General features: G+C 35.3%; 1 protein-coding gene across 10 annotated transcripts; it reads left to right on the top strand.

The window, feature by feature from the left end:
• The first annotated feature begins 1,125 nt into the window (after positions 1 to 1,125).
• LOC110449703 lies at positions 1,126 to 26,500 on the top strand. 10 transcript variants are annotated; one of them, XM_021496777.1, is made up of 10 exons: positions 3,300 to 3,651; positions 6,667 to 6,714; positions 13,168 to 13,348; positions 14,808 to 14,819; positions 15,863 to 15,883; positions 18,669 to 18,850; positions 20,732 to 20,823; positions 21,081 to 21,278; positions 23,279 to 23,343; positions 25,612 to 26,500. In XM_021496777.1, the coding sequence occupies exons 1-10, from the start codon at positions 3,575 to 3,577 to the stop codon at positions 25,630 to 25,632; spliced, it is 897 nt and encodes a 298-aa protein (XP_021352452.1). In that variant the 5' UTR covers positions 3,300 to 3,574; the 3' UTR covers positions 25,633 to 26,500. The 10 variants fall into 10 exon arrangements, with proteins under 10 accessions (XP_021353169.1, XP_021352452.1, XP_021352530.1 ...); XM_021497416.1 differs by lacking the exon at positions 23,279 to 23,343 and adding an exon at positions 22,120 to 22,136 and having other exon boundaries at positions 3,301 to 3,651; XM_021497249.1 differs by lacking the exon at positions 23,279 to 23,343 and adding an exon at positions 21,828 to 21,871 and having other exon boundaries at positions 3,301 to 3,651.
• Positions 26,501 to 27,838: the final 1,338 nt, after the last annotated feature.

Here is a 27,838-nt window from a genome sequence, read left to right as displayed (position 1 = left end):
CAAGAGATTTGATTTAAACATATTTTATTATACAGACCATTACTAACTCCATTTAACTACTGACACGTGTAACGGTAAGGCAGATTTGATTATGTGTGCAGTAGCGGATGAGGGTGTGACAATTGGTTGAGTTGTGGGGAGTATATACGGTTTTGGGTGTGGATGTGAGCAAGGGTATATGGTTGCATGTGTGGGTGTTTGTATCGGTATTGGTGCGAAGGTTAATATTGGTATGAATTTGGTTGGGTGTGGGTGTGGGGTTTGAGTGAGGTTGAATGTGGGTACCGGCGTGGGTGTGGGGTTTAAGTGAGGTTGAAGATAGGTACCGGCGTGGGTGTGGGGTTTGAGTGAGGTTCTAGGTGGGTACCGGCGTGGGTGTGGGTTTGAGTGAGGTTGAAGGTTGGTTCCGGCATGGGTGTGGGGTTTGAGTGAGGTTGAAGGTGGGTACCGGCGTGGGTGTGGGGTTTGAGTGAGGTTCTAGGTGGGTACCGGCGTGGGTGTGGGTTTGAGTGAGGTTGAAGGTGGGTACCGGCGTGGGTGTGGGTTTGAGTGAGATTGAAGGTGGGTTCCGGCATGGGTGTGGGGTTTGAGTGAGGTTCTAGGTGGGTACCGGCGTGGGTGTGGGGTTTGAGTGAGGTTCTAGGTGGGTACTGGCGTGGGTGTGGGACCCCCGACAAGACGTCGTGACTGCAGGTGTTTCTTCTTTTGAATCTTTATGTTACGAATGACGTTCTGTCTGACTGTGTATCGTCACTTATAGGGCTATACTAGTGTACGAAGTAAAATATCAAGATTGATTGCTATCAATAATACCGTATATTTCTTACTATAAATGTGACGAAGAATAAATACACATTTTTACATGACCATGAGAAAAACTCCAGATGCGTTTTGAGTAGTATACTGTCATACACGCAGCGCTTCCTTTACTGTAGTGTGTGAGTACTACGGACCAATAAGCGTTTCCAAGCCCTGAAAGAGCATTATCTTTGTCATTGTTCTTTATTTCTGATTGTGTTAACCCGTTATATCAGATCCCGGCTACACATACCTTTACAATTCGTCTGACCGTTGTTAACACTTGGATCTGCTATACTGAGAAACAATGAATATCAACACCAAACGTTAGTTGCATGGTCCCAAATTTCAGGTCGGCCAAGTTCTCTAATCTCTTTTGTAGTTGGCAGATACGTTGCTACTTAAGTTTTGCATATCAAAGTCGCTTTAGCAAGTGATTTTAATAAGTTGATCGCAGCTTTGGTAGTCTAGTGTACTACACATGTGGGCTGAGTACGGACAGCAGGTACGTTAGTAACACCGCCGCCACTGTACCGTCCGGGATACAACAATGACCACCCTACCACCCATATTCAGTCACAGGTTAGTAGCATTTAGTTCTAATGGCATACGAGGAAACGACGGCCAAAATCTAGTTATTGTACTTTTCCCAAAAAATAATTGGAAAAACAAGTTTTTATACAGCCAAACAACACCAATTGATGAATGTCTAATTCGACAATGGAGCAAACATTTTACTCATGAACAGAAAATATCTGAGTTTTCAACAAACTTCCATAGATCAAATGCCGTTTTGTATATGGCTATAGGTCTTATTGTCACTATAATACCCTATCCTAATGTTTGTTTTACTTTGATCTTACTTGCACATGCGTATTGTAATTATTTATGGTACTTCACATTACGAGAGTAAGAAAGGATTTCAGAAATCTGATACGGAAATATGCATTTACTTATTTATCAAAATATTACTACGACCATTCACTATGCATTCATTTTATTTAATTTTCATGCAGGAACTGTTCTATGGTTATCCTAGATCATATCACTTTTTCCAAATCATGATGATAAATTCCACAGATGAATCAAACTGTTATGTTTTATCATCAATTGTCTTTTAACTGAACGTTGAATCACCTACTTCATAAGATTGTAATGTTGTCTACAATAAACATTATTTTTGTATTGAGCCAAATAGAGTGACGTGCTATCCTAATACTGTGTGTGTTTGATATACTCGGGAACCACGTTACCCGATGCTTCCGTACAGCAATGCTTTATTTCGTCCATACAGGCCACAGTTCTACATTATGTATCTATTTGTCACTATCTGGTAATGTTCTTAAACACCTGTAGCTGTAGTCCAAACATTCACGCTTAATTATCAATCATTACCTTTTGGTTGTTTTGGACTCGAAGAAAAGGAAAGACAGCTTATATAACGGGAATATTTATTGTTTTTAGATAATAAGTTGGTGTGTATAACTGAGAGTCGGACAGCAGCTGTGTAAGAAACGCCTGGCATTACGCGTACGGATGTCACTATCGTATATTTCTTAGTGGTATCTAAGTTTAATCTCTGAAACCAATAACATTTTCTGGTTTATCGAAGTTATATAACTTTCCATTCTAAACCTATAAAAGAATTGATTTGTATATCTATATTAAACCACTTTTTGTTCATTAACGTTGTTATAGTATTGTGGATTCATTCAGACAGTATACTAGTATTATGTAGAGAAATCAATTCACACTATAAATATATTAACACAATGTATAAGAGATAGATAAACAGAAGCGGGATTTTTACCCGTCGCCATGCCGTAGATAATGGGATTTGGTTTGGCGAACAGGTAATTATTGGTATGTACAATCAATTACCCCTGACAGTAGACAGGTATACAAATAACTGGCCAGCGTTGTCTCAAGAAGTCTATATATCTTAAAATCAATTAAAGTCCATAGGGGCTATACACATAGACGGGATCTCTAACACCTCCACCTACTAAATCCCAACACTCCCCAGACGAGCAACTTCTCAGCACCGTTTAATTCCATAAGAACTTGCGTCTGGTATATTTGGTAAAGGACCACAGCCAATTTAATAGATTAAACTCTTAATGAAAAGAACGAATGTTTTGCGCCACTCTTATTCTAAATACACATGAAAACTAAACTCTACACAGTGTTTAGTCTACAATGACGAAAAGTCGAATGCAATTTAAGTTGATAAAGATTGGCCTATATACACCTAAGAGAGATATCCGAGTAGGCAGCGTTCTATTACTGTTTCTATAGGTAGATTTCGATCGTAAACTATCACTTTAGTCTTTAAATTGCTCCTTTTTATTCATTACCGGTAATGACCTTACATTGACATATGGATATTGAAAAGAGCTACCCAAGTCTGGGACGGATAATCCCCAGTTAAATCAAATACTTTCCATTTCAAATTCCTTACCTACCCTTTCCGCGCTAAATGGGCTGATCTGTTTACACTCTTCACAACTTGTATTGAGACGTTTATAATCGCTCGATTGGGAATTTGTATAGCGGTTGTCAATTTTAAGTTTTCCACTACCTACCTGACTACTACTCATGACACACAAGTCAAGATAAAGGGAGAGTACTTGCTGTTTCCATGGTGACTGTCACTAGTGCGGAGAAACAAGTATAACATTTATTTATTTGAGTGTTCATATTGATTCCTATCAATACAAACAGATATCGTTCGAATAACACCGTCATTTGACGGAGATAACTGACAGGAGTGACTATGCCGGGTTCTAGGTCTGGGTCCCGGTTGGAGGACTATACTGTGTATGGACCAGGACACAGCGGGGGCTATGATGTGTAAGTCGGTACTACTGTCCTATATTAAACACACTTTATTGTGATTTATAGGGGTATACTACACGCGCTCCTTCCAAGGTACACAGCTATAAAGGTTTGCCTTTCATCGTTTCTTTATTAAGATTATCTGGTATATTAATGAAAGTTTACCTTGATATGTATTTCAATTGAACGTGATATTTATCTATACAATCCATGAAAAAACATATATACCTTGTACATAACTTACGTTATTAAGTATAGTTATTCAGTAAACCTCTGATATCTAAGACATTCTCCTATAATGTCATATTTATTGGTATTAGAGAGCATTGTCTTGTGATATGTTTTGTATTCATATAAGATATCATTATCTTGTGATTACGATGCTATTTATATTGTTACAACATGACATTATTTTGGGATATTATTTGAATCGGTATTAAATGACATTCCTTTTCGATATGTTTTGTATTGGTATTATATTATATAATAATAATAGTAACTGCTGTAAGTTTACAATGCTTTACGACAGTAGTGTTGAAGAAAGCCCTAGTTGAGAAAGTTGTCCTATATATAGCGTACAACATGTCCTTTCTGCGGAACTATTTGATATGTAACATTTTCGGTTTTCTATATACGTTCATTGATAAAAGTACATCTACATGTAGACATAGAAACTTGATACGACGTGCTAATAGGTAACACGTTAACAACCACGTACTAGATAACTGTTACGATAGGTATAATCACGGAATGGCTCACCATTATGTTCTGACAGCCATTGTCAGTTTATTTACTTCATGCATACATAATACATTACTTTACGTCTTTTCACCCAGAGACAGCTCTTCGATCACCCGGGGTTATTTAAAGTTTCATATATTGTATATATTATTGCTTTCCCTGCTTAATCTTGTGTAAACATGAGCTGTATTAGTGTTTGGTCTTTAACACATATGTTTAGCTGTTATTTAACACATGTTAATATCATGCGACAGTGTTAAGCTTTATCTACAGTGTAAAGTCACTTTGTATGAGTGTATGGCCACCCTGTATGAGGGTATGGGCACCCTGTATGAGGGTATAGTCACCCTGTCTGAGGGTATGGGCACCCTGTATGAGGGTATTGTCACACTGTCTGAGGGTATGGCCACCCTGTATGAGGGTATGGCCACCCTGTATGAGGGCATAGTCACCCTGTCAGAGGGTATGGCCACCCTTATGAGGGTATGGCCACCCTGTATGGTGTGAGTGTGATGTACTGGGTGTCATATTTTATCCACTTTGATAGTGTATGTGCAGCATATGCAAATTACCTACTCTTACCGTTTATGCGCCATGTACTCTTTCGCAATACCTAGTCTTATTCTTGTACTTTTTTAAGAGTCTCTTTGTAAATCTTCCCTTGGTCTTTTCCTTAGCATTCTGTAATTAATAGGACGCTTATTTAAGTTTTTCAGTTTTGATGAGATGATCATTGCAACTTTGTAACAGTTTATTGCTGGCTGTACCACCTGTGACAAATGCTTCACCTATCTAAACTGAATGACTTGATTATTTATAAAATCCCTATACAAATCTGGCTGATTTATTTTCGAGGTTTTGTTAAAAGATTCTAAATTCATTGCAATCAACAATTATTTGAATAACCTTTATAAACAAATATTATCTTTAGTCTTATAATAGTAAGAATGCATTTTTAAAATTGAAAAAGTTTTATACCACACAGCGGTACCCGTTTCGGACGAGGTAGTAAAGGCCTATATGTAACGAGTAATACCCCTCCTGTAGCATATTTATCACTTGGAGGTGGTAAAGGGCTATAACGGTATATGACAAAAATCCTATTGTAAATTATACTACGTAGAGTTGATAAAAAACACTAGATAATGTTACTCCTGTACATTTTACCACGTGGAGGGGTAAAGGGTTATATAATGTTGCTTCTCTTGTACATTGTACCACGTGGAGGGGTAAAGGATTATATAATGTTAATTCTCTTGTACAAGTTGCCACGTGGAGGGGTAAAGGGTTATATAATGTTAATTCTCTTGTACAAGTTGCCACGTGGAGGGGGAAAAGGGTTATACAATGTTACTTCTCTTGTACAAGTTACCACGTGGAGGGGTAAAGGGTTATATGATGTTAATTCTCTTGTACAAGTTGCCACGTGGAGGGGGTAAAGGGTTATACAATGTTACTTCTCTTGTACAAGTTACCACGTGGAGGGGTAAAGGGTTATATGATGTTAATTCTCTTGTACAAGTTACCACGTGGAGGGGGTAAAGGGTTATATGATGTTAATTCTCTTGTTCAAGTTACCATGTGGAGGGGTTAAGGGTTATATGATGTTAATTCTCTTGTACATTTTATCACGTGGAGGGGTGAAGGGTTATACAATGTTACTTCTCTTGTACAAGTTACCACGCGGAGGGGGTAAAGGGTTATACAATATTAATTCTCTTGTACAAGTTACTACGTGGATGGGGTATATGGTGATGATGTTACTTCTATTTTAAAAGTTACCACGCGGATGGGATTAAGGTTTATATTATGGTACTCATTTTTATTCTGTTACCACGTGAAGAGGATAATGTGTTATATTATGTAAAGACTATTCAATGTTATAATACATGCATACTTACAAGTTACCTATCCATTGGTATATATATATATTGTTAAAACGTGTTACACCAAGACAGATCAGGTTTCCTAGTCGCTACCAGACATAGTACTAACAATATTCCAATATCGAAAAATGAACAGAAAAGACTTTGACATAGGTCATACAACAGGCTCCTGTTTCATTAGGAATGTTCCGAGTTTAACCTATCTATAGTTAGTTTTTATATACATCAGTCCGTTAGGTCGACTACGATAACACCCAGTCTACTACTGGTTATAATTGCGAAGGCACTTAGACTGATATATTGTTACTTAATACATAGGCTACATATGAAATATGGCTGTTGATTTATTGTATTAACGATTTTTGTTAGGACCATATTGTGCAAGTTTTATTAAACACTTCAGATATTATAGTGTGCCGAGAGTAACCTTCAAACTGGAAGAAGACTTAAGGTATGTTTATTGTTAAGTCTAGACACATTTTCTAATTGCTATGTAAATATGGTTATAACCAGGAGGTGGAGACTTACTATCACTGCAATAAAACACCTGCTTTGATCTACCCTTTTGGAAATCACCCAACTGCTGTATATTTCAAATCAATAATATATATTGTCTCTTTTTTTTTTACTTGCAACAAAATTTATCTAACACTTGTAGAACACTAATTTGATTGAATATATAGATTAATCATTTTATATATTTTCTTTAGAAAATGTAATTTAGCAATTTAAACATGGTAAAGGACGTACACTTTCCTTGTGTAGTTCATATTTTAATGACTGTTAGCAGTCAACTGTTTGACAGAAGATATAAATACATTAATTTTAGCTGCGAACATCTTTAATAAAGACTGTAGCGATGCTTGTAGTAGATGCTTGACTGAAGGGGTAAAATGAGTAAATGATATCCCTTATTTAATGGATCGCCCCAGCTACCGAATATTTTCAAGCACAATAGTTTAAAGTCCTCTTTTTTTCAATTACATTACCCTGTATCGCCAAACTCTTTCTAACTAAACGAAAATTCTCTTGGCAAATGATAACAATATATCAAGCGTTTACTGTACAATATATGTGACAGGTAAGATACCTTGCGGGAGGGATGTGTATTTAAAAGCCTGTTCATCAGTTGGTTGTTAGGCATCTCTGCCACAGCTGTAGTGTATCTCTGGCGCATGACATAACCATAGAGTATGGGGATATAATTGTATTGATGTTTTATGCTAAAATAACACGTGAAAGTGTCCACAAACGGCCAAAAATGCTTTCACAATGTGATAAAATGTAAGGACAAAACTATACTACACAACATTGAATATGTATTAATAAGATAACACGTCTATATACCTCTATTTGTTATCCATATTTAATACAATTTAAGATACACGATACTCATGCAAGGTCAAGAAATGTACTGCATATAGTATATACATTGCTTTTATATCTTGTTTCATATCTACATGTATATATTATTATATAATATATCATATAGTTATATAAGGCTTTTATGGTATGCCAAAATGTATTGTTTTAAGTATGACAGTGATGTCCAAACTACTTATACATGATCTAGTTACAAATTTATGTGTAACACACATGGACATTACATAATACAAAATGTATGTGTTTTTGTGTTATATATCTATATATTTTGAAGGATGGTAGATGGAGTAACATGACATTTTGATATATATTGAATTTGAGAATCGGTATGTTATATAGATCTATCAGTATAAATATGACTAATGTAGAACCATTATAAACCATATATACCTATCGATATCAACTGTGTATCGCATTACATTATTATAGTACATTGTTTTTATATCCAAACCGTGATGCTTAGTCTAACTAGCACTGCTGTATAGGTCGGTATCTAGGGGGCTGTTCTGTGATACTAAGGGCAATGGCAATGTAATTGACTTACCTTGGGTTCAATCCAATATATACAGATATTGCTATACAGCCACATACACTCGTGTTACCGTAGAAACGTGGTTTTGATACAGACGACGTGAGTTACTTTTTGCAGAATTTATTTCATCGACAGTGTGGCCTATTGCCATCATACTTAGGTACTATGATCTCCTTACACTACGGTAAATTCAAACCTTATACTGATACTGTCCAGATATAGGAATATCTTTTTTGGTAATATTTTGATATAAGATGGGTATGTTACACTTATCCTTCCGGATCTCAAGGTTTCACCTTATTTTTGGAGGCGCTCATATTTCTTTTTCTATGTTTTGGCGCCTCCTCCGTTCCCGCGGACAAAATGGAAACAGAAACTAGCAATACTTGATTGTTTATTGTTGATATCAATGATCAATACACTGTCAATAATTGATACTCATGTTTATTGACCCTAAGTTGTCTTGTTGATGTTTACTGTCACGTTGCCAGGGCTTTCTGGTCCCATTCGTTCGACGCCTGATAAGCTATATAATGATCTAACGAACAATGTTTTTCTACTCCATCGTTTAAAAAACTCCAATGAAATTTCATATTTCAACTTGCACGTACAGGGATTTAAGATGATTGTTTCAAAACGCACACAAAACCTTTCAGGATATTTTTCTCTGAAATCACGTCTTAAAAATGCATTATATCGCTTGTTAAGCTACAATACCTTGACGAAGTGGGTCCAGTTGTAACAAGTAATGAAATTTTAAGTTTACACTTAATGACTTAATGGTAAGAGCAATACATGAATAACCACATGAATAAGAGGTAGATCAATGGTCGGTGTTTACCCCGATAACATCATCTAACATGAGCAATGAGAAACCCTAACAGCGTTTAAAACTCATTACGATATAGGTAATATGTATCTCAAGATTTTGTTTGTGTTCATAATTATTTTTCTGTGCTTTTAAGTAAAAATATGAACATAATTCACTGTAGGCTTCTGTGGTAACATGTACAGACATAACACATTAAAATAAGCTAACATGACGCTAACTCTTTTTAAAACAGCTACCATTTATATGTAGTCTATACGATCATGACGATGTGAAATAAATGAACGATGTAATACAAATATTGTTTGTGCTGGTTACATGAAATACTAGTTTCAGAAAAAAATTACCTGTTGTAGCAATCGATTGTAACTATTTATTTGTAAAGCGATACACAGGCAATTTTGCCCTTTTGCTGTTCTTTTCCATGTGTATCGGAACAATTAAGACATGGGTGTCATCCTCTTGGTCTAAAAGTACTACTGATGTACGTGTCCTTTATGGACTGAAAGGTTGCATGCATCCTCGGTACTACTCCAGTGGTTACCTGAACGATATCTCTCTTTACTTCTGGATAAAATCATAGCAAATTTTAGGCACACGGCTAGCTATTTGATTGGTCTCAGATAAACAAAAATCCCTGGCCAATCGCCTGGCTGTTACCTGTCCTTTGATGATTTGAGAGAAGCGACATCTGACTTCAAAGCCAGTCAATTTTATTGTTACGTGGCCGACATATTACTTTAATGTACATCAAAAGATAAACTAGTCTGCTCGTCTCATCCACAAGGTAGTACACACCAATCCTTCGAATTTGCTATGACATATTCCAGAGGTACAGGGAGCGAAAGTGAGCGTAACCCCTGAAGGATCGAGGATGGGTTACATGGCACAGTGTAAATTTAATTTGTTTCGCTTCATGCATAATCACTATTTTTACTCAATATATGCTTCTTGTCTTGGCTTTTCTAATGATTCTTTTACCAATGCCAGAAAGCAAGCAGTGTATTTTCGCGCCATTGAGTCTTTGCAGAAATGCACACTGACGTCAACTTTAAGATCTTTTGTAAAATCACTACCATGTAAAAACACCATTCAACACTTAGGTACTATTTAAGCCCTTGAAATTCTATCGGTAAGCAAACATGGGTATTTGAATACAACAATGAATGTACACGTCCTGTCATAACCGAACGGATTAGGCGGAACAGCCTAGAGGTCAACCCATACAATATTGATGCAATTCGATCCATTCAAAGTTGAATGGAGGAGAATGAAATATTTAAACCCAAGAAATGTCGTTGTATTTGCATTGTTTTCATTTTGCATGTAATTTGCTCTCGTGCTGCCATCGTTTTCCGATTGATATGACAATTACCGGTTGTTTTATGTATGCCATGCACATAATCACGGAATGACTGATATACATGTATCTATCAACTTTAATTACGATTCAAATATAATCGACCGTTTTGTCTGCAGACAGGTTATACAAATACGTTATGTATTTAACCGAATACCTTTCGTTAACAGTCACATTTAAATGTTGAAAATATTTATACAAACTCCTGATTGGGTTCGCCATACAACACACAGGTCAGACTGGGATATGAACTTGTTCAGTAGGGGTCGATACATAACTATATTTCCTGTAGTTGCACATTGATTTTGAACGATTCCATTGCTGAGTTAGTGTTTACTAAGGTTAATGTTCATTTTCGGTTTTTTTAAATACTAGATATGTTTGGAGAACTGGTTCCGACTACCTGCTGCTGCTGGGAATGCGTACAGTTCTGCAGTAGTATGTTGATATCAATGTCGATTCTTGGATATTCAGAGATGCTGAGAATGGCTCATGTTGGTGGTTGCCATATCTTGATACATAGAGGCCCATGGTGTATGTTTGATATTCAGAGATGTTGATAATGACTGATGTTGGTATTTGTTATGTATATTGAGGTCGGGTATATATCTTAAATGTTCTGAGGGAATGAGGTTGTTTATATGTTGGCGTTTGTCATGACTCTGTATACTGAAGTCCATGTTATATATTGGATGTCTGTTGGTTGTTTATATGTTGGTGTTTGTCATTATGACGGAGTCCTGTTCCTGTGATGTTGAGTTGAGGTACTACTTGTTGTACGAGTTCCTTGTTGTCATGATGACGGAGTCCTGTTCCTGTGATGTTGAGTTGAGGAACTACTTGTTGTACGAGTACCCTGTTGTCATTATGACGGAGTCGTGTTCCTGTGATGTTGAGTTGAGGGACTACTTGTTGTACGAGTACCTTGTTGTCATTATGACGGAGTCGTGTTCCTGTGATGTTGAGTTGAGGTACTACTTGTTGTAGGAGTACCTTGTTGTCATTATGACGGAGTCCTGTTCCTTTGATGTTGAGTTGAGGTACTACTTGTTGTACGAGTACTTTGTTGTCATTATGATTTGATTTGGTGCTTTCTAATGAATTTAATTTCTGTTTCCTTTCAATGTTTTACTGTTAGGGTGTTTATAGCCATTGATGTTAGCAAGAATCACCTTTGCTCTTAAAATATCGCTTTATGAAATGTAAAACAAGTTTGTTTTACATTAAACTAGCAATTTCATGCTTATGATTCGTACTTAAGTCACATTGGAAGGGAAAAACATAATCAAATTAATTTAAATGTATACAAAGGCCTTTATCTAGTTCCTCATAACCTTTGGCATAAAAATGTCATTACTTTTTAAGTATCTACTAATGAATTTATAGTGACTCTTAAAATATTACAGGAAAATGTTTATGGTCATAAAACGGTACAATTCCAAGGCAACAAGGAAACATGCCTAAATGTAACATTACCTACAGCCTTTACCCTATTGACATAGCGAGGAATACAATGATATTCAGACCTACGTTGATGTCCCTTTGACCGGGATGTTATACGTAATTGTATCGATTAAGGTGATAGTAATTCTCTCGTGCCGAAGCGACCCACCCGTAATGTAACAGAGACCCCTCATAAATATATAAACATGCGGGCGATGATTAGCGTCACCACGTTTGTTTTCGGCAAGTTTATTGTTTAGTAACAGACAGTCAGCTATCTGTGGAAGGGGAGGGAACGATTGTACGCCGCAGCTCATCCATAGAGCAATACTCGAATGCAGCCTATCACGTTACAAGTGATTGTCACCGGAGCGTGGCGCCTAATGTTACATACTACCTAACATGCAGTATTCTGGCAATGACAGGGACTCCGACAGTGTAGAACAGCACACACGACACCCGTGTCACGTGACATTCAACATCTCTAAGATGTCCTACAATCAGCACCACCCCAGGAATACTAGTAATCCTATTATGTACTTTGTTCCGAGTCCAAGGTAGGTCATATAGCATGCTGGCAATAGGTACAGACGGCATTGTTATGGACCGTTATATATGATGGCATGAAGCTGTTAATTGAAGGTGTTTGGGATATCATATGGGATATTGTTATGGTATTTGTGTTTACACACTTATAGACACGATAACATGTAAATTGATTGTGCATTTATACTATTTAAGTTGACCAGAATAGCATATGTCGTGCGCATTTGCACTGAAAAAAAATAAGTATCCATTGATCATAACATCATCAGGTGTCATCTATTCCCCATATCTAACTAACAGGAACATGTAGTGTGACTTGGTTTATTAGACATCCATTGCTGTAGTGTCACAACCATTTAATCAGTATTCTTATCATATATTCTATCTTGTTTTAGTCTCTTCCTTTATGATGGAGTTCAGTTTGTTCCATATGAGAAAATAGCCATCACTATAGAGTATATAGTTTCATATATCGGTTAGTATTTGAACTTCTGGTGATGGTAAATAGCCATCACTAACAGAAGAAATATCTATAGAGTATATATTTTCATATATCGGTTAGTATTTGAACTTCTGGTGATGGTAAATAGCCATCACTAACAGAAGAAATCTCTATAGAGTATATAGTTTCATAAATCTGTTATTATTTGAACTTCTGGTGATGTTAAATAGCCATCACTAACAGAAGAAATCTCTATAGAGTATATAGTTTCATAAATCTGTTATTATTTGAACTTCTGGTGATGGTAAATCAAAGTTGCAGAACACCCTGTTTGTTTGCTTATCACATGTTGATTTCCTTTTTTGATAGATACCCGTCTGATGCTTACGAGGCGGAGTACCTGCCGAGAGATGGCGCTTTGACACCAGGTATGGACCGATACGGGGCGAGGACGCCCAGCAGGGGACGGGAGTCGCCTCTCAGGCGAGCCAATTCCCAGATGTACAGACCAGTGTCAAGGTCGGCGTCTCGACAGGAGTTCGGAACACAGGTATTACATATTGTCACTGTCTTTGATGGAGCGTAACATTAAACAATTAACAGTAATGTTGATTAAGGTCGGATTTCTCTGTCTAAATAGTTTAACAACATCTTCGATTTCTTCAATGTATACATTGCAAACAGAAAGCATTCGACGCATAACACCACGAAAACCTTTATCAATGAATTATCAAGTCGGCGAGACACTCCTATAAGTTGAATTATTTAGGTTCTAATCAGTCTATCATGCCAGGATTCTATTAAAAATAAACGAAATATTTTCACTATTGGAATTTTTAAATACTGTATGAATAGCGCCATAAAGTTATTATGATGTTTTAAATCAATTAATATCTTGAAACAAATGTTTTTAAATATGTATTCACGACAAATTGGCGTTGGCCTTACCCTAGAAAGCGGTCACATGTATATCCTTAAATTGCACACGGAAGGATTTTCTTTGTACTTTTTTTGTATCCTCATTCACCAATAATGTTTTCAAACATAGTGTCCGTTTTGTTTGTCCTGAAAATATACCAAACAATGTACGCACGTGTAGGAATCTACCTTTTGTGTCTCTAAGAGTTTACCACCAGTAGGGTTTAGGTGAACACATAAGTAGGGATTTATTGTGTCACGATGGTTTACGACAATGATGCATTAATTTATGACGTTCTGGAATTGTCAATATATTTTGCTAAGAACTAGTTTGTCTTAAACCTTAACTCAAACTTTATGACATCACTTAACTATCACAGAAACAATTGCTTTTGTGACCCTTTGTAAACAGACCAACCCTCATCTCAATATTATATCTATAAATTATTGTTGTTAAGATTGTAATGTAGAATTACTCGCGGTGTATAATAGACCCCTATGTTAAATTAGACAGTATATGTTAATCCCCTATAAAAGTAAGACAGTTGTAAATATTCCCTGTATGTTTAGAATATTTTTATAACCTAGACAGGAGAGTCAGGAGTATCGATATTATAACCTTATTATAACCAAGACAGTAGAGACAGTTTTATTGTATATTAGAACTAAGTGATAACTGGGGCAGTAGAATGAAACAAACGCGCACACAGAGTGTTTTGGGAATACAATTGATCCTAATTAGATCCATAAATAATGAAGAGGGTGACTGTGAGTTATCGCCATAGCAGCGATGTTTGAGCCTACCTTAGGAATCAATATATGCACTTTTTATGGTAGAGGTATATAGTACAGAATGACACATGCTGTTATTATATATTTAAAACAAATATTAATACAAACGTTCGTGTTACCGTTTCTAAGGTAGTATATATAACATTTACGGAAACAGTTTTTTTTACTTAATAACAATTGTTGTGCCAAAATGATTAAAGACAATAAAATCAATTAGAAAATCATTCATTCAAACTATCAATATATATCCTGACTGAGGCATTCATCTTTTCTTTATGTATTATTGGATTACGTTACAGATACACAGACAGGTATTGCTTTAATCTATGTACAGTATATACATAATGTGCTTCTGTATACTTTGATATTATTATCTAACACTAATAATCTGGTCCAAATATGCCTCTTTCGCCTTGGTGATTGGGATAGGTTATGTTTGCTCCAGCTTTATCAATTACCAATCTTTATAGGTGCTATCACATTATGCGTGTAACGTTCATCTTTATATTTCAACTTATTCATTATATGAAACATATGACTATGTAGATAATAATACGTGTCTATAGTAACATATATCACTGCTTTGTTTACCCCCGACCACCAGTATGATAAACAGTAGACAAGTTGTATATTACTCTGATTGTTGATATGTAAACGATGATGGGGATAATACTAATACCTACTTATCAGGTAACAAAATAACGTAAAACCCACAAAGACAACAGCGTCAACATACACGACCTCGAAGTTCATACCTAGAGACATCAACAGGAATAGAGCAGACACCGAAACAAAAGGAAAAACAGCATTACATCCTTCCTTATTGAATATTCAGATAATAATAATAAATATAATTAATAGCCTTTAACAGCTGCTTCGAATGGGTAACATGAAGTAGTACAAATGAGGACCAAACAATACCTAATTTCTGTGTATATGAAACACTGGTTTAGAACACCTAGTTTCGCCTCCTATCTTTGGCTTTTCATTTTGTTAAGGTGTATGCTCGGTTCCGGTTCGTATCAACTTACATTAGTCAGTTTGTGTTCAAGCTATTTATATTGTCCTCTTATTGCATAATTTGTACCTTTTGATTAGATTTGTTGTAAACTTTTATATCAAAATATTGATCACTCAATAAAGTTGGAACGATATATATGTCAATTCATGCTTCGATAGAATGTATTGTGCGTGTTGCATACGTTTATCATGTGTGATTAATACTTGTTAGGATTACGTGTGTTACGTATTATAATCATAGTAGCAAAGTAAGGGGTAAAAGAAAACCCATGTTTAAAATATTAACAAAAAAAATGTTTGCTAATGGAAAATTATTTTCTATACTTGATATCAGCAATGGGATTATTTGAAACAGGTAATTATTCATCAGTATACCGCTTTAGTATTAGTGATCTTGCACATTTTGCTATGTTATTAAATATCATTTACAAATTGTTTATTTGTCAATTTTTGCATGCCATTTAACGTGAAGATATTGCATTCAAACATTATTCCTGCAATCAATATGCATTTGGTTAGTTTACCAAGCAATTGTCTATTATATAATGCATCTATTCGTTCTATTCTGTAAACGACTTAAAAAAATATGTTTCATTTTATATTTCATAAAAGCATGATATTGACTATAATTGTTTCGCTATGTTTAATCATTCTAATGTAAATATCAGGCCTAAAGACTGTACCATGTGCTAATAGTCTTTTATTCCTCCGCATATATTTCTCTACATTTACTGATACTGATATTTAAAATACGCTGCTGATGTTCTCAGTACAATAATCATGTTTTAAGATGAATATTGATGATTTAGTGCTATACTAATATTTTAAGTACTAAGTGCTAAATACACTAATGAGGTTTGAAGTTAAATACTGAAATTTCAACAACACAACTGATGGATTAATCACGCTACTGATGTTTTAAGCGACCTGGACCCGCATTCATGAAACCGTTCTCATGCTCAAGCATGGATTCTGTGCTAAAGGCGACTTTTTTTAACGAACTGAAATCACGTGATACGATCAATGAGTCCTGTGTAGCCATTTAAAACGATAGTCGGTTTAAAGTCTTCTTAAAATAATGTGATTTGTGATTTTATCACTGGAACAAGATATTGGGCTTGAGCACAGGATCCGAGTTTTTGAGCATGAGAACGGTTTCATGAATACGGGCAAGGTATAGCATAACACTTCTGTGATACGTTGGTATACAGGCGCGCTATGGTCTACTGATGGGAGGCGTCCGGAGTAGACAAGCACGTCGGGTAATCACCTAGCTGTTGGTAAAAGGCTAGAATTTAATTTGTTATGTGGAGAGGCTATATATTCACAGTTTTACAAAATAAAACGGTTTTGTCTTGCTACATGTTTAATGAATGATTGTTCACAGTCATCAATCACACAGTTACTTGATGATTAGCCAATGGGAACAAGCTAGAATCTAATTGGTTAAGTATTGAGGCTATAAATTCACATTTTTGCTAGATGCTGGATTTTGTTATGTCGTGGTACATGCTATATGCATACTGTTATCACTTAAACCAAATACATAGTTTTATTTGATGCTAGATGTTTGTTGAAAGCTTCCCCTTATCAATTTGAATGTCGAGGTAAATTTAATCAATATTATGTCAAATTCAAGTGCAATGTCAACGAAACTATCGTACCATGATGACAATTTCATGCTTGGGGAAAGTCGATCAGTTCAAAATATGCATTCATGTTTAAATATTCTATATTAATGGCGATATGCCAACCTAGCCATAAGTGATCATATCGATATCCAACTGCAGGTAATAAAGGATGCATGCTAATTGAAGAGTTTGCAACCGAGGTCACATCCATGGTAAACTTTTAAGTTCTGTACAGTAATATTTTCTGTGTCGTCAAGGATGATTCAAGTGTGATGTTTTGTATAAGTAAGACAGTTCGCAATGGAATAAAATGAGCTAAATTCACAGAAAATATGTATGTGACAAGCCCATGAATCTTTTGAAGGAATCAAGCTATGTGACTTTTTAATAAATAATGATTGTTTGCGCTAATTATTCTTGAATGACACGAATTAAGTGTACGTTTTGTGTAAAGTACAGCTATGCGCTAAATTGTGATTTGGATCAAAGATAGGCTTTTTTCGTGTAGTGCAATTCAGCGCTTAATGTTTTCGTCCATTCAAAGTAATATTGATTAGTTCTATTAAGGTGAATGATAGATACACGAGAGGAGATTATGCTATATGGTAACTCATGTGCTGATGATCATGTTTTTTTTAAAGCATTTACCCACATGTATGATTCCCTTGTTTTAACGACGCCAACGTGCTCAGCAGTGGTTTCATTATAAACATTATCCAGTTCGGATATATTGTAATTATTGTTGTAATATCTCACAGCTACTCATGTATTTTGTGTTAGGGTTTTCTCTTTTAAAACTCGTGATTATAATAATTTTAAAATTAAGACTTGCATAATCGACATCAAAGTATGCGTTTCTGTATACATTTCAATGATTTCATGCGTTTCTGTATACATTTCAATGATTTCATGCGTTTCTGTATACATTTCAATGATTTCATACGTTTCTGTATACATTTCAATGATTTCATACGTTTCTGTATACATTTCAATGATTTCATACGTTTCTGTATACATTTCAATGATTTCATACGTTTCTGTATACATTTCAATGATTTCATACGTTTCTGTATACATTTCAATGATTTCATACGTTTCTGTATACATTTCAATGATTTCATACGTTTCTGTATACATTTCAATGATTTCATACGTTTCTGTATACATTTCAATGATTTCATACGTTTCTGTGTTACTATTTGTCATGTATTCCTATGAACCTTCAAATGATTGTTCTTGTGAACCTTTTATCGACGGAAGTGTGTATGAAAAAGTCAAACATGTTATTCCTAAAACATATATAACGTATTTTGTCAAGTTCATTGTTTTGAAAGGATGTACACGTCAGCTTTAGAGAATATATAAACATACTTATAAACGATTTTGAGTTGATAAACACAAAAAAAGAATAGACCAGGTATTTTATATACATGAGCAATAGAAAACATTGAAAACTAAGGTGAATTGTAATGGAAGGGTCTGTGTTCATTCACGTTTTGTTCTCACTAGCCTGACCCCCAGCAGGATTATCGAAACAAAGCATACGCCATGTACACCCCCGGGCCATGTCCCCGCCCCCCTCCTATAGAGAGAGGAGCAACGTTTGCGGGCTTTGGAGCAGAAGATATGGATCCCTTCACCAAGCAGTATTACAACAGACTGTGGAAATCTCGCGTTCCTTCTACAAACATGTACGTATCGTGGTTGTGTAGCTGGTGAAGACTTACAGGTTATATAGAGCCTTACTTTGTTTGACTTTTTACAAGCTTACTAAACTCGACTGTAGTTACTTATGAAGGTTCAAATGGTATAAGTTAAAGTAACAATGGGTGTCATGAGTGTTTTTCTAAAATTCAATCACGATATCCTTGTCCTGAGTTGACGTTATTATAAGTTCGCTTTGTACTTTAGTCCACACGCCTATTGATTATGAACGGTTAGCACATTATCGGTGATAGCAACACTCAGTTCTGTGTAACGTCACAAACAATGTCTTTGCACTTTTGAATAGCAAGCCACAGCAGACTGTTTTGTGAGATTAGTGTTGTCCCACGTACATATAAAAAGTACAAAATGTTTTTCATATACATGTATTCTACATGAAATCTTCAATCTTATAAACTACATATGCCAATCTCTAAAACCGTAAGTCCAGTATAATGTTAAATTGTTGCTCTCTTATAGACACTTGTCATCTCTATGTTGCTCTGTCCGAGAGACAGTTGTCATTAGTCACTCTCTCAGAGACATTTGTCACGAGCTGATCTGTCGAAAACATTTGTAACGAATCGTTCTTGCATAAATATTTGTCATCAATTGCTCTTTTAGAGCCATTCACTCAAAGACATTTGTAATTTGTTGCTCCGTCATAGACATTTGTCATTCGTTGCCCCCTTATGGACATTTGTCATTCGTTGCTCCCTCAAAGATATTGTCATTCGTTGTTCCCTCATATATATTTGTCATTCGTTGCTCCCTAATAGACATTTGTCATGCGTTGCTCCCTTATGGACATTTGTCATTCGTTGCTCCCTCCTAGACATTTGTCATTCGTTACTCCCTCATAGACATTTGTCATTCGTTGCTCCCTTATAAACATTAGTCATTCGTTGCCCCTCAAAGGGATTTGTCATTCATTGCTCCCTCAAAGACATTTGTCATTCGTTGCTCCCTCCTAGACATTTGTCATTCGTTACTCCCTCATAGACATTTGTCATTCGTTGCTCCCTTATAGATATTTGCCATTCGTTGCTCCCTCAAATACATTTGTCATTCGTTGCTCCCTCATAGACATTTGTCATTCGTTGCTCCCTCAAAGGTATTTGTCATTCGTTGCTCCCTCAAAGACATTTGTCATTCGTTGCTCCCTCCTAGACATTTGTCATTCGTTGCTCCCTCAAAGGTATTTGTCATTCGTTGCTCCCTCATAGACATTTGTCATTCGTTGCTCCCTCAAAGGTATTTGTCATTCGTTGCTCCCTCATAGACATTTGTCATTCGTTGCTCCCTCAAAGGTATTTGTCATTCGTTGCTCCCTCAAAGACATTTGTCATGCGTTGCTCCCTCAAAGATATTTGTCATTCGTTGCTCCCTCATAGACATTTGTCATTCGTTGATCCCTCAGACATTTGTCATTCGTTGCTCCCTCATAGATATTTGTCATTTGTTGCTCCCTTATAGACATCTGTATGCGTTGCTCTCTCGGTGACACTTGTAATGTGTTGTTCTCTCTCCGATACCTGCCCTTGATCTTTATAGTGTCGCGGTGTTGTAGAAGCTGCAGATCATACTTACTATTTAATTAACTTAAGTCTGATAATGATTTTCCTAAACTTTGAAAATAATGTTTTGATATGGATTAATCTTTGCAGAGAAAGAAAGTTATGTTGTTTTTTTTAAATTTAAAACACCTTTCCTATGGTTTTCTTCTATTAGTATTTCTGTTTGATCCCAAAGACATTTAAGAGCAATTTTTCACCCTATACCATTTAATGAGATAGTGTACCCTTAAATACAGCTAGAACAAATATTAAAGTGTACATTAATATGTATCGAAACTTTCTGTTTGACAGAAACTTAAACAGAATGGGAAGAGCAGGAGGCCGTTGGAGACATGTAGAATCATGCGTAGCTAACACTGGCAGTAATTTAACGTTTATAGAAGGTAGGTTAATTGTACGAGTGTGTATTATTGGGCAGTGCCAGATATACATATAAGTAAACATACCAACGATATAAATGTATCTTTATTAGCTTACAAAACTCGGTAATAAATTGCTAGACAAAACAGATGTCATGAGGAAAATACACACATTTAACGCATATTGTTCAGTAGATATTGAACATAACATGCTTGTTCATTTCATATTATACTTTCATTGAATGTTTTATTTTTCAATATGGTTTATGAACTCATTTAAGGGACCGTCAAACAGGTGGATAACGTGATGACAGACCCCATGACAGTAAGCAATCCCACTATGCTGCCACGGTACGGCCAGTCCAGACCATTAGGGCGAGCTCCCTCACCAAATCGTAAAAATTCAAAGGATACCGCCTTTAATCATAAAGCCAAGAATGGGTTCAAATACTGGTATCAGGAACAAAAACCAATAGACCGTAAGTTTGATTAGACTAGACGTTTTCAAAATGTTTTCCCAAAAAGCACCATTTGTTCTAGTGCACATGTGCATTATTTTCCCCCACAAATACTTCAAAGAGTGACAAATGTACGACTGTCCTTTTTTTTCTCAGATTTCGTTTTTTACACGTTTAAAATAAATCGTGAGTGAGGTAGTTGATGCAACCTAAGTTATAATACAAAAAAAGAGAAATTATATTGAATGATGGCGTAGCCTTTATATATTAGATATTTACAATATTAAAATATTTATTATTAAAAAGGCAATGTTAGCAACCTACGAGATAGACATCAACGGGAAAAGTCTCGCTACGATATAAGTAAAGTCAACAGATATATTAACATAACAAGGTAAATTATATACTGAGGTGCTACGCTTTTTGGTAAAAAAAATAAAGCAGTACATATTAGTTTCTGTCGAATTTGATTAAGTCGGTACACCTCTATCCATACAGAGCTGTGTTAAAGATAGTGCCTTTGTTCCCTGAGAATGATGTTATGTATGCATATATGATTATTATTGGCAGTAAACTATTCTCCTGGAATAGTAAGGGCGTGATGCAAAGTAAAGGTAAAAAGAAAGTGAGACTTTTATAAATCTTTTTATTATTATACAATAAGCTTAATAATCAAAGAACCTATTTACCCTGCCATATGTTCTCTTGATATTCTGCGTAGTATCTGTATAATATCTTTTCACTCGTTATGATCCATCTTTATACTGATGAGAAGACGTTCTGGTGATTGACTTGCATATATATATCGGTGTAAAGGTTCTTCATCTGCTTCTCCTCTGTGAATGTGTACCTCTCATTACAGCCTCGTCTAGAACCTAGGTATTTCTACCATTTTATGCCTTACTCTATACGCACACGTGTCCTTTCTAATACTCCATGTATCCATTTCCAATCCTACTATGTATTTACGTGCCGTTAAGTAAATGAAAATCATGTATAAACATAGTCCGTACTTATCGTTTTGAATATTCGATATCGCTATATGAGTATGTCACTACAGAAAACCCTCGTTATAATGACCCTCGGTCGATCGTTTTCATTTGCCATATTGGTCACGATATAGAGGTTTGTTTTACAGGATATATAGGCTACGATATCGATGTTTGTGTGTATTTAATGAAATCTAGGTCAGTTTGTGTATATATCAGTATATCTAGGCTACGATATTGGGTCACAAAATTGATGTCTTCGTGTTTTACAGGATATCTAGGTCATGGTAATGATGTTTGTGTATATTACAGAAAACCAGATCACGATATTGATGTGTTTGTAAAGCAGAAAATCTAGTTCATGGTACTTAATTTGTGTGTGTATGAAGGTCGTGTGGAGGTCACGATATTGATGTGCTTGTGAATTACTGAAGATCTAGTTCATCATATATTTATTGATATTTGGGTATTATTTACACAATATCTTGTTCGTGAGTATTTCAGAAGATATAGGTCAGGATATTGATGTTGGTGAATATTACAGAAAACAAGGTCACGATGTTGATGTCTGTGTGTATTACGGAAGATCTAGGTTATGGTATTAATGTCTTTGTGTAAAGCAGCAGATCTAGTTCCCGATATTGCTGTCTGTGTGTATTACAGAAGATCTAGGTCACGATATTGATGTGTGTTTGTATTACAGAATATATATGTTAAGATATTGATGTCTGTGTGTACTACAGGAGACATTGGTTATGAGATGATATTGCTGTCTGTGTGTATTAAAGGAGATCTAGGTCACGATATTGATGTGTGTTTGTATTACAGAATATATAGGTTAAGATATTGATGTCTGTGTGTACTACAGGAGACATTGGTTATGATATGATATTGCTGTCTGTGTGTATTAAAGGAGATCTAGGTCACGATATTGATGTACGTGTGTATTACAGAAGATCTAGGTCAAGATATTGATGTCTTTGTATACTACAGACGATCGAGGTTACGATATTGATTATGTGTGTATTACAGGAAATCTAGGTCGAGATCATGATGAAACGTTGTGGGACAGTTTAGTCCGCTCCAAACAAAAATCGGTAACTGTGTTTCATTTTTGTAGATTTGTATCTGGGAGTAGGGTTTACCAGACTGTTTCGTGTAATAATCAAGTGTCTTATTAATTATGTTGAAACAGAGTAAATAGAGAGTGTTTATTATTTTGGTATTACTGGTATACTGTTTTCGTTGTTGCCATTATTACAAGTATTGTCGTAAAACATGTCATTTTCGTGTGGTTGTTTACAGATTCCATATAGTCCATGTAATACATTTTAATCATAACGCCATTAATACGCGCTAACATTACGTGATACAAACATTGGTGATGGGTCGCTTTGTCTTCGTTTACGTCTTCCACGAGTGAACTATTCTCTGTCTGTACTGATATCACCAAGTAATATTTTATTGGTAGCTAAGACTCTAAAGCATTGTCATTGGTTACAACTGATTATGACATCCATATAGCAGTTCATTTTCATGGATATACAACATCTTCTGTGCCTTTATCATGTTGACACAATGCATTATACCCTGAGGAATCATTAATATTTCTCCAGAAATATCAATTCACAATAATTCACGAGAACAGTTGTTTACAAATTCAAATATCACCCGAATACCAACTCTTTAAATCTTGAGAACTATAGAATTAATATTAGCATCAACTAATGAACAGAGATATATTACCACTTAGGTCAATACTTAATGAGTGTGTTACCTTTCTAATACACACACTATCTATGCATATTTACACCCGTTTTATGCAAATTAACTTTCAGTCGGATTGAGGAAGTCCTTCGGGGCTAGCGGGCGTTGGCTTGGTGTCCCGGGGGAAGCGTTAATCCCCGCCCCTACTTGGGTGTGATACTCACAAGTATATCCTATATTTTAAGCCGTATGTGACAAATGTATATTTGATGTGTGCTTATCCTAACCTGCGCCCCACGTGTTTACGCACGCACTGTCGATGTGTGACACATGTATATACTTGAAAAAGTGTGTGATAGTGATATATATATCCATTATTTATGGTTTAATAATGTAAACATAAAAAATGTTGTTTTCACAGGAAGTTTGTTAATTTCATAGCATGACCGAGAAGCAAGCATGTATGTAACTGAATGTATAATGTTACTGAATGTTATTGAAAATACTGAATGAATAATGCTACCGAGTGTTATTGTATGTAAAATGATACTGAATGTTACTAAAGGTATAATGATACTGAATGTTACTGAAGGTATAATGTTACTGAATGTTACTGAAGGTATAATGATACTGAATGTTACTGAAGGTATAATGATACTGAATGTTACTGAAGGTATAATGATACTGAATGTTACTGAAGGTATAATGATACTGAATGTTAATGAAGGTATAATGATACTGAATGTTAATGAAGGTATAATGATACTGAATGTTAATGAAGGTATAATGATACTGAATGTTACTGAAGGTAATTGTATAACTAAGTGTTACTGATTGTATGGTGTTACTAAATGGCATTGTGATGTTGCAAATAATAATGGAGAGTGCTCTTTATGTTTAATAAAGCCTTATAAGGAATGTTTCAGTCATCAGTCTAATCCTTATAAGGAATGTTTCAGCCATCAGTCTAATTACGTTTGGTAATCATTGCAATATACATGTACATTACATAACTGTAATTGCCCCTGACATTTACTTGACACATGTACATTGATATATCGGTTTAATTTCTTTTTAATATGTAGTTATAATTTCCCTCTGGTTAGTGTTTTAACGATATCAATCAAAACGAATAACAATGTAAATTAATGGTTTTGCTAACAGAAAATGTATAACTATATTAAAACATCACATTTAAGGGCAAACAATGGTTATAGTAGCATGCTACTTTGATTTTGCATGTCACGAGATAATATTAAACGTGTATTGGTTGGATTCTTTTCACGAATGCAGATTTTCATGTCATCTTGTTCTAGTGTTTGATACTAATGAACTTGTATAGCTTAGATAGTATCCTTGTCCGTGACATATTTCTTTATTAGAAGTTCAGATGACGTTTATATGCAAGAATTTAACATATGAACATTTACACGTTATTATATCATCAATAAAATAGCTTTTATAATAGCTGAGCGTGATCAGATCAGATATACAAAATATGTGTTTCATCACAATGAGATTTTAATGTTTAAAGATAATAATATGCAACAGTTCACCTCTTGCTTCAAAGAAAAGAAATCAGGGAAAATATAATTTAAATACTGCTGTATTGTGATTTGAATGAAAGGTTTAAAGCGTGTTATTTTGGTTTGTTTCAGTGGCATCCCGTTTTCGCCTGAAAGCCAGACAGGTGGGGCTTGGCTATTAACATGTTGACCTGTATTGGGGTCTCTGGTCTGTGGACAGGTGACTAAGGTACCGAGATGTTAGCGTCTGTGATAGTGTGACATGGGCTGAATTTCATTGTGCTGACGGATACACAAACGAGGCATACGATCTATATACATATGGTGCGACACCATTAGAGCGTACATGTGTAAAACTCTCCATTCAACATTGATCGGTGTTATTTATTTGAATCGAATAGTTATCTATAGATAAAGTTGGTTTACAGTCTATTCAGCTAATTTTCATATGTGTTATTCTGTTCTAAGTTGGAATCCTATTTAAGTAAATGTACGCTGCCTAGCCGCTGTATACAAAAGTAAAAGTAATGTCTATTGCAAACTAGTACCCTCTAAGACACTGTTCGATTTTTGTTGTTAAAGAGGAACGACATATTTCCTCTTTGTTTTACTACGTGATTTTAGACTGAGCGGTAAATGTGATATAATTTATCACCATTGTAGAATACTTGTGAGTGAATAAATTCATGTCGTTGTCAGAATTTACCTTCAAGCATAACATCAAAATACAGTTAGAAATATCTGAAAATGTGTTTTACCGTAAGGTAGACAACTCTAGATTTGAACACGCAATACTGTTTATCCAAATGCTGAAGTCGTATTAACAAGTCCGTCCTATTGGTTTAAAACCAAAAGCTACAGAAAGCTTTCGTGTATGTCATGTACATTGTATTGCTTAATTTGTTACTCTATTGTACATTATTTTATTGATGTTGAGACTTAGTCAAGGAAGTACCATGTTGTAATTTATTGGATATCTAACGCAAATATTTGAAATGCAATTAAAATATTTTCACATCAATATTTCTTTGGTTTTGGTTAATTTGGAACTCGGCTGATGTCTGCTAACCAGTATTGAGATACCACACGATGTAGCAGGATACAGCACTGTAAAATGTGTACCATATTGTCAATAAAAAGGACAAATATTAAACGTATAAACACTTTAATAACATTGCATTTATATAAACCAACCGCACACAAATGAGCATTATAGCATTGTAAATGCCATGGGTGATTGTTAACGACATCATCATTGAAGTCATAATCACAACTTTGAATACCAATAGTAATTTAATATTATATCCGAATTTGAAGAATAATGGTTTCTATATTAACAGTACTCAGCATGTTAAAATAATTATTACACTGTTGTCTAATGACAAGTATTGATGAGATTAATGAAAAACAGGTTTCAGTTAATTAAACATCAGTTTTTACTGTAATACATTTCATGTTTATGTGGCCTATAACCCTTAGTTTATTACAAAAAAAAGCAGTCAATATTCAAATGTGTAAGGAAAGTGGGCGATGATTTGAGAATAATTAGGGACTTAGTCAACATTTAAATAAATAAAAAAAAAACTGGCAGTCATCGGATGCTTATTCCTTGGAATGTGATAGTGTTTAAAAATATTTTTAAAAAACTAGTAAATAAAAATCAAATTTTGCAAATCCTAGAAAATTAGAATCAAATTGTGTAAACTTGTTCATATCGATCAAAGCTACACATGAATCGGAGGAATATGAAGCATTACCAACATTTAAACACAGTGTATATAGGAATTAATAGAAGCTGGAGCCGTTCAAAAGTCAACATATACTCATATTGGGCGGGGTTCAGAGCATAACATCGTTCCATTTAAAACACCAATGTATTACCAGAAAGATATTCTTCAATCTATATATATGTATGTGTTCAGTCTTTCTAAATGACAGGTATATCTTTTAGCAACTCCTTGTAAGTTAGTAGACATGTCAACATATGAGAAAACATTGGTTATCTGCATTGCTTAAAGCAAAAATGCAGCTCTTAACAATTGGGGAGAAACTGTAAAGTATGTCTCGCCTATGCCCCGCTTTGACCATCAATGCTCATATCAAAGAAACTAACTTAAATGCAAAAACTTAATGTTGATGGAGATGCTGACAAAATTGATGGACCATAAAAGGTAGGCCGCATCCAGCATTTGATGCATGGGCTGAGTTGTACTACCTAAGATGCATCTATGGTCCAAGTGTGGTTGGGGTAATACTTTCAGAGAAACTAACTAAAACACAAAAACTATTGTTGATGGAGATGCTGACAAAGTCAATGGACCATAACAGGTAGGCCGCATCCAGCTTTTGATGCATGGGC

This window comes from Mizuhopecten yessoensis, unplaced genomic scaffold (assembly GCF_002113885.1).
Source record: "Mizuhopecten yessoensis strain PY_sf001 unplaced genomic scaffold, ASM211388v2 scaffold57, whole genome shotgun sequence".
Classification (NCBI taxonomy): domain Eukaryota; kingdom Metazoa; phylum Mollusca; class Bivalvia; order Pectinida; family Pectinidae; genus Mizuhopecten; species Mizuhopecten yessoensis.
The sequence above is the reverse complement of the archived record's forward strand: the minus strand, read 5'-3'. Positions and strand labels throughout refer to the sequence as shown.

Bases quoted from the DNA above. Each gene is read 5' to 3' on its own strand.
- LOC110449703 (XM_021496777.1), top strand. From the start codon at position 3,575: ATGCCGGGTTCTAGGTCTGGGTCCCGGTTGGAGGACTATACTGTGTAT. The intron at 20,824-21,080 runs GTAGGTTAATTG...AACTCATTTAAG, and splicing joins TAATTTAACGTTTATAGAAG to GGACCGTCAAACAGGTGGAT. The intron at 21,279-23,278 runs GTAAGTTTGATT...TGTGTATTACAG, and splicing joins GGAACAAAAACCAATAGACC to GAAATCTAGGTCGAGATCAT.